Source organism: Pyrus communis, chromosome 14 (assembly GCF_963583255.1).
Source record: "Pyrus communis chromosome 14, drPyrComm1.1, whole genome shotgun sequence".
Taxonomy (NCBI): Eukaryota; Viridiplantae; Streptophyta; class Magnoliopsida; order Rosales; family Rosaceae; genus Pyrus; species Pyrus communis.
The window spans coordinates 14961964-14970327 of NC_084816.1; the positions used below are offsets into that span (position 1 = coordinate 14961964).

The following is an 8364-nucleotide window of genomic DNA, read 5'->3' on the forward strand; positions in this document are numbered from 1 at the left end:
CTTCTCTATCTTAAACAGAGAATTGAAATTCTCTAGGGCTAATAAATTTATGGGATGTTTCGTGAGTTAGAATATATTTTCGATATATTTGTTTGATGCCTTAATATGACTTCACTTTGTTGCTTTGAGTTCTAGAGCATTTTCTTCATAATTAAGGAGTGAAAGCAACTGCCGGGCAAATTTAGAAAACTTCGTGAAAACATCGTAAGTAATATAGGTCAATTTTATATTTGTTCGGCCTTTACCCGTGCATTACATACATTATTGCAACTACACTGCATATTGATGTGTCCTGATTATTTTTGTAGAAACTTATATTGATCGTCTCATTTAACACATATACAGAAGTATTGTCGAGTATATGCCTATTTGTATGATCGCGGTCTTCCTTGTCACAATCATACATGTCTTCTTTATTGTTTCCGGATCTAAGTTGAGAAAGATGAAAACTTTGCCATATCGTATTCCTCAAAATTCTTACAAAATGACGTTCAAATAAGTTTATGAAAGATTCTTACTATTGATTCAAGTTGTTATGCACATACTACACTTCGTACCTCCGCATCTTTCTTTTTTTTTCATTATTTTTAGTGGCCTTAATAACCAAAACTAGAATATTTTTTGAATGATTTAACACTTATCATTGATGCAACTGTAACTCGTTAACGTTATGTTCGGCGTGTGGGACATGAGTATTGTACCATATACACTACGGTGTGATAAAATATTTGTGCTAAAATGGGTTTACCAAAAAAGGGCTCTCATCACTTAATCTATTGTACCTCAACAATTCTTCGCTTCTCAACAAATTTATTCTCGTACGTCATTTTTTCATTTTGATATAATAGGAGTAATAATGCTTGAGAAATACATTTGTCTATTTACTGCAGAACAGTTGAGGCTAGTACCGTTCTTTTTCCTGCTTGTTGTCTCATTTTCATGCAATGATACTCAGTTGTTTATAATGTTCGCAAACACAACATGCAAGTTTAGTTGACTGTTTTGCAACTCTATTGTAACAAACTAGTCAATCAATTAATTTCCAAAGTAATATTTGTGTGAAAAAAAAAAATGTTTATGCGATTGTTTTTCTCGTACCAAATAAATATCAAATTTAGGAACTTTCATATTTGATACCTCAGGTTAGCAAATACGTTGCTAAGGTAGTTTTAAAGGAAAATGCGTTTTTTATTTTACGAATGACTCACACCTTTTCCTCATCCTTTATAAGTGTAGAACTCTTTGCATCAAAGTTCAACTACATCTAAGGGATCATTTTCTGAAGAAAAATCAAAGGTCACTCGTTCTTTCCACCATTATGGCTGGACTAAACATGTTTCCAATTGTGGTCATTTTTGCTTTTGGCCACTAGTTTCTCTCTTCCAACGTCGGTGCATTTGGATGACTCGCCGACCGTTGTTGAGTGTAAAAAACATTTCAGCATAAAGTATGCATTTGACGTGTGCAACTATATTTTCAAATGGCGGGAAATTGGCAACAGTAGTTGTTGGGCTCTTGTGGCATCGGAAAACACTGCCAAAATGTTTTCGTGAATATCACTTTTACTTATGAACACACAAGGAACAGATTATCATTCAAGTCAGGGCTAACTAAGTATTTAATCATTGTATAATTGCAACTTCCGTGCCACCTCCTTCTTCTCTATCTTAAACAGAGAATTGAACTTCTTTAGGGCTAATAAATTTGTGGGACGTTTCATGAGTTAGAATAAAATGTCAATATATTTGTTTGATGCCTTAATACGGCTTCACTTTGTTGCTTTGAGTTGTAAAGCATTTTCTTCGTAATTGAGGAGTGAAAGCAACTACCGCGCAAATTTAGAAAACTTTGTGAAAACATCACATGTAATATAGGTCAATTTTATTTTTATTCAGCATTTACTCGTGCATTACATCACGTTATTGTAACTACACCGCATATTGATGTGTCCTGATTTTTTTTCTAGGAACTTATATTGATCATCCCATTTAAGTCATGTACGGAACCATTGTCAAGTATATGGCTTCTCGTATGATCATGGTCTTCCTTGTAATAGTCATACGTGTCTTCTTTATTATTTTCTCCAGATCTAAGTTGAGAAAGATGAAAACTTTGTCATATCGTATTGCTCAAAATTATTACAAAACAATGTTGAAATAAGTTTATGAAAAATTCTTGATCAACTACTATTGAACTTTTGAGTAAAAGTGTATTCATTTCGCACACCTCCCCATCTATTTTTTTAACTTTATTTTATCTGGTCTTAATAACCTTTGTGAATGATTTGACACTTATCCGTGATGCAACTGTAGCTCGTTAACGTTGGCATGTGGGACATGAGTATTATACCATATACATTAGGGTGTATTATAATATTTGTGCTAAAATGGGTTTACCGAAAAAGGGTGCCCATTTACTTAATCTATTGTACCTCAACAATTTTTCACTTCTTAACAAATTTATTCTTTTACGTCATATTTTCATTTTAATATAATAGGAATAATAATGCTCGAGAAATATGTTTGTCTATTTATTGCAGAACAGTTAATGCTAATAGCGTTCTTTTTCATGCTTGCCGTCTATTTTTTACATAATGATACTCAGTTGTTTATGTCTTCTCTTGTTCACGTTATGCTCATATGAACAGATTTGAGATGCTCGCACTCCAATATATTTTTATTTTATAAAAGTGATAAAATATTTTATTACCAAGACCAAACGCATCGAATGAACGCATGAAAAGTTGTATACTAGTCTTGTAATTGAGCCAAACCTTGAATCGGAATTTTCTAACACTCAGTGATTTTCTTCTTGTACTCGTCATTTTATTTCGTTGGATTGTCCTTGTCCTTTGACTTGACAATTTATTTGAATTTGCAAACCGATTTAAGAGCCTCCCGTACGCCAGAATTTCTGGTCTCCTTTGCCTCCAATTGCAAGGTGCAAATTGCATCAAGCACTTGGAATTCAAGACGCAAACCTCGACGCGATTCAATGAGACATTGAATGGGTCAGTCAATCCCCACACTTAATTCTGCACGTGGAGTCTGGACCGGGCAACTCGGAGCTTAATTAGTCCCAATGACTTTTCAAGTAAATTGGAAATGTAGACCCCCAGCAGTTTTGGACTTTGATGGATCCCAATGACTTTTTAAGGAAATTGGAAATGCCGACAAGACTTGCAAAGGCTTGCATGGTTAAATTGTCCAAATGGAAATTACTTTTGAGAAATTAACTCATTTAACATGATCAAAAACCTATTTGATCCGTATGTATTTGATTTTGATAAGTTCAACAATTGAAATTTATAAAATAATTATTACGCTTAATCTCCTAAAAATTAAACAATTGACACGACGTGATGACGATTATTCTAATAGAGAGACTAATATTAGTGTAATTTTGATAATTTCATGGTTGTTCTTTGTTTAGAAGACATGAATCAAACTGCCTTAGACGTTAAACCACACAAATTAAGCGTCAAAATTGACCACAATTTTTCTTTTGGAAAATGCTAGGGCCATATTTTGTAGACCACATCTAAACTATCTATCTAATAGAGGTGTTACTTTTATTAGAGAGATGGTGGTTAATCTTGAATTAAAACTCATTATGCACGTGGAGCAATTTTCTCAAGTGCATATATTCAATCGAGTACTCCGCATGTTAAAAAATATTGGAGGGGAGATGAAAAGATATATAATTTCTTCCACATATTATGACATGTAAAAATACCGTTTGAATACTCAATACTTGGAAAAATGTCTCTATATACGTATCTGGCAGGTTGTCATGATATTATCAGAGTTTTGATGCAACTGCAGGTGCCGACATTGTTAGTCCACGCAGTGATTGCCTGCCTAATTGGTAATGGTTTGGGACCTCCTCCAATAAATTCTACGGTCTACCATACCAAGTTGGAAGAAAAAAAAAAAAAAAAGAGACTAAATTTAACCATGGCAGCGGCCTATATATATAACCAATATATGTTTAAGTTATACACTCTCTTCTAGCTTCATGCATTTTTCCGACATATAAAATTGGAAAAGCTCTCATGGCTTCCATATTGCTACTACTTGTACTCTTGATGCCTGCCCTGGAAATAACAGGTCTCACTTAATTTAATGCCTCTGTCTATAGTCTGCAATTATATTGACATAAACACTAACAGCATATATATATATATATATATATATATAGTCGTTTTGAAATTATGGCTGGCTTAGATAGTTAATCAAAACTGTTTCTAGCTTAACTGGTTATACTGATGTGATGGTTTTTCTTCAACCATTGTTTCCAAGATATATTTACATGTTTTAGTTGTACGTTTGATAACTACTTGGTTATTTTATTTAATTTTTATTTTTTGGACTTGAAATATAGAAAAAGCATAAAGAAGAAAGCGAGGAAGAAGGGTGGTGAGGGAGAGGGAAAAAATATTTTAAAAAAAAAAAACGAATAAATAAATATTGAAGTGAAATCAACTTGAAATAGTATTTTGTTTTGTTTTGGATTTAATTAGTATGCCCTGCCTTATAATTAATCAGAACTGTTTCTAAGCTTGGTCAGAACAAAAATTCTAAACTCTTATGTTTATGAATTTAAACAATGGACTTGGGGCGTGAATATTTAAAGATTCTGATTTTTGTCTAATTTTTAATTTTCTTTTTCTTTTACCAACCCTTCATCCACTCTTACCCATTTCCAATTTTCAATTTTATTTCTCTTTTACCAATCTTCATCTACTCTTCTTCATTTTTCATTTCACCATATACCTTCCTCATATTTCAAGCACAAAAAATATAAACTAAAAGCTAAAAATCAAATGGTTATCTAATATGTGTTAAATAATTTTATTTCTACAAACCATTGAAATGCCATGCAGCGAAGAAAAGAGTATCGTTTGGCTCGATCTTCTGTTACTCTTTCGTTAGTGATGTTCTAATTGTGAAATAACTTAAGTTAGATGAAGTTGTAGCTATAAAGTTTCACAACCCAAAAATCACCACAACCCAAAATATTTCTTACAGGAAATTCGAGTTTTTTCTTCCACAACCGAAAAATCACCACATTTTGATTCAAATATCATCTACTTATTTTAGGTGCACAATCTGTTGGTGTTTGCTATGGACGAAACGGCGACAATTTACCAGCTGAAGGAGAAGTGGTCGACTTGTACAAAAGCAATGGCATCGGACGGATGCGGATGTATGAACCAAATGAAGCAACCTTCCAAGCCCTAAGAGGTTCCAACATAGAACTCACTGTAACCATCCTCAACAACGAGCTTTCAGCCCTCAATGATGCTGCTGCTGCAACTGCCTGGGTCCAGAAAAACGTACAACCCTTTTCAGCCGATGTCCGATTCAAATACATCGCTGTTGGAAACGAAGTACACCCTGGTACTGCAGAGGCCGGGTTTCTCCTTCCTGCCATCAAAAACATCCACAGTGCAATTGTAGCGGCCAATCTCCAAGGCCAAATCAAAGTCTCAACAGCAATTGACACAAAGCTTGTGACCAACCCCTACCCCCCCTCAGATGGAATATATACTGAGGCTGCAAATCCATTCATAACACCAATCATCAATTTCCTCGTCAGCAATGGGGCCCCACTCCTTGTCAATGTGTACCCTTACTTCAGCTACAATGATGACCCTAATAACATAGACCTTGGCTATGCCTTGTTCACTTCACAAGGGGTCGTGGTACCAGACGGAACTCGATACCCTAGCCTCTTTGATGCTCTTTTGGATGCTCAGTACTCAGCTCTTGAAAAAGCTGGTGCACCAAATATAGAGATAGTCGTTTCGGAGAGCGGTTGGCCTTCTGAAGGTGGTAATCAAGCAACCGCTCAGAACGCAGCCACATTCTACCAGAATTTGATCAGCCATGTGACGAGTAATACTGGGACTCCAAAGAGGCCTGGGAGAGCTATAGAGACTTATCTTTTTGCATTGTTTGATGAGAATCTCAAAGGCCCTGAACCAGTTGAGAAACACTTCGGAGTTTTCTCCCCTAACAAACAACCCAAGTACCAACTCACCTTCGGATAGGAGGAGTCACAGAATCATGTGTCAAGTATGTGAGTTTATAGTTGAATAAGAGTGCTTTGTGCCCATGTTCTCTCACCCATATGTTATGCGATACAATAATACAAAAAGGCAATTAGCCACAATAAACATATTTTGACATTTTGTTGCAGAAATAATTAGTGTTTATTATGTCGTCATTGTATTACCGTTGAGTTGTCGTTATGTCATTGTTGGTCATCAATATACAATCTCATTACTAAACAAATGATCATTTCCGTAACCAATTATCAAAATATGTTTATTGTAACTATTTTTCCTAAAAAAGAATGCAGATAGTCATCTTGAGTTCGGATGTTGTTGAAGTTGTTCCTGATGTTATTATGTCATCAAGTTAAATGATAAGAGTAACTGTTTAAATAAAGTCGTCTTTTTAGCTAAGTCATTTTTTTTAATACTTACAATATAATCTATATTTAGGGGTGGGAGAGTATGTTAAGTCTCACGCTGAGTACTAAGTGACCAATAATGTGGGTGATTAAGAGATTATGTATAATTATTTTCGATGCTAACCACTACTTTAAGCATATTCCACATTATAAGCTCGTGATCTAAACCAACTCTTTTGTTGTTTGATTATGTCCACATAGTCAAAACAATATTATCTACACCAAGGAGGTGGGAAAGTGGGCTAAGTCTCACAATGGGCTACCAATAATATAGTTCAAATTCGTCTTTGATAAGAATCGAATATATGACTTCTCACTTACCAGTAAAAATGAATATCACTAAACCATGATTTTAAATAGCATAAATAGAGTCTTAGATTTAACCTTCATGAATAACGGATTTTGATATCAAACTAAGGGTGGGCCATCATTTAGTTTAACTCAAAGTCCCACTCCTTATTAGCCTTTGGGAAAAAAGGGCCTATTCTGATCAATTCTTGTCATGGCAAGTGGTGGGCCACATGAAGCACGACCAGCAGCCCAAGCAAAGCTGGCCCGTGGAGATACCTAGAGTACATGAAAATCAGAAAAACTACAAAATAAGAAACAAAAATACTTATAAATACAAAAAAAAAAATTATGGATATCTTTACTATAAATACACAGCCATCTTGTTCATTTCCCTCCCTAAAAATATCCATACAAACTAATCCCTTTCTCATATTTTTATCTTCCACTTTCTGAATCATTTTGTGTAAAAATAGCGTCTTCTATGGACACATGACTCAATATAAGCAACTTATTTTATAGGATGTCCCGAAAGGAGCCAATATGAACAACCTATTCAAAATTAATCTCACACATCAGATATATATATATATATATATTTGTCAAAGACACATCAGATATAATTCAATTATGCCTTTGAAATAAAAAGTTTATTGTGCATTATAATCAGATGCATGTTTTGTTATGGGCGCGTTAAAATTGATTGTGCATTAAAACCAGATGCATGTTTTGCTACCAATATGGGCATAATATCTCACTGTTAATCCAAGGAATTTGGCCTCTATACATAAGTAATTTGTAAGTGAAAAGATGGCAATATTACTGGAATTTTACTTATCAGTTTCATCATGGCCTTTGTATTCTTGCAGTCTGTGTTGCTACTTATTGGGCTTTTGGCATTAAGCGTAAGAAAAAAAAAAGAGTGTTTCAAAAAAAAAAAAAAAAAAAAAAAAAAAGTACATCACTATGCATTTCAGGGTTGGCAGATGACATCATGTTTTGTTTTTTCTGTTAGAAACGAAATTACGCATTTACTTTTCATTTTCTGTTAAACATGATCATGGGAGATTGACGGAATATAGCTTCAAAATTACTCTCTTCTATTTGAATCATTCAATTTATTTTTCATTTCTCTGCTATTTTTTTTTTTTCTCTTTGAAGTTTATCTCTTAAGTTTATTTGAAGGTAAGTTGTTCTTCTGGTTTTATATTTAATTTTTCTTTTCTCAAGTTTCTGTTCCTATTTAGATTTTTGAACGAGTTGTGTGTTTTTGAATTTTTTTTGATTTAGATTGTGAAACGAGTTTCTAATATTTCAATTTTTTATTGTTCCTATTGAAACATTGAAGAATTGTCACCATTTTGATTGCCATTTGTGCAGCATCAGTTTTATAGAATCTTCAAAGAATTTTAGCTCTATAAACCTTCGTGCAGAATACTTTTGATTAGCATTTTGTGCAACATCAGTTTTTATTACTTTTTTATTATCATTTGTGCAACACCAATTTTACATAATCTTTGAAGAGTTTCATCATTTGAAACCTTTGTGCAACATCATTTTTTATTCATTATTATATTTATTTTTAAAGGGAATTGT

At 33.7% G+C, this 8364-nt stretch overlaps 1 protein-coding gene across 1 annotated transcript; it reads left to right on the forward strand.

Annotated features, from left to right (window-relative positions):
• Positions 1-4019: 4019 nt before the first annotated feature.
• LOC137716196 (glucan endo-1,3-beta-glucosidase-like) lies at positions 4020-6304 on the forward strand. The gene is made up of 2 exons (XM_068455609.1): positions 4020-4109; positions 5103-6304. The coding sequence occupies exons 1-2, from the start codon at positions 4055-4057 to the stop codon at positions 6053-6055; spliced, it is 1008 nt and encodes a 335-aa protein (XP_068311710.1). The 5' UTR covers positions 4020-4054; the 3' UTR covers positions 6056-6304.
• Positions 6305-8364: the final 2060 nt, after the last annotated feature.

Excerpts from the sequence above, each read along its gene's own strand:
- LOC137716196 (XM_068455609.1), top strand. The coding sequence starts at position 4,055 with ATGGCTTCCATATTGCTACTACTTGTACTCTTGATGCCTGCCCTGGAA. Across the intron at positions 4,110-5,102 it reads GCCTGCCCTGGAAATAACAG|GTGCACAATCTGTTGGTGTT; the intron begins GTCTCACTTAAT and ends TACTTATTTTAG.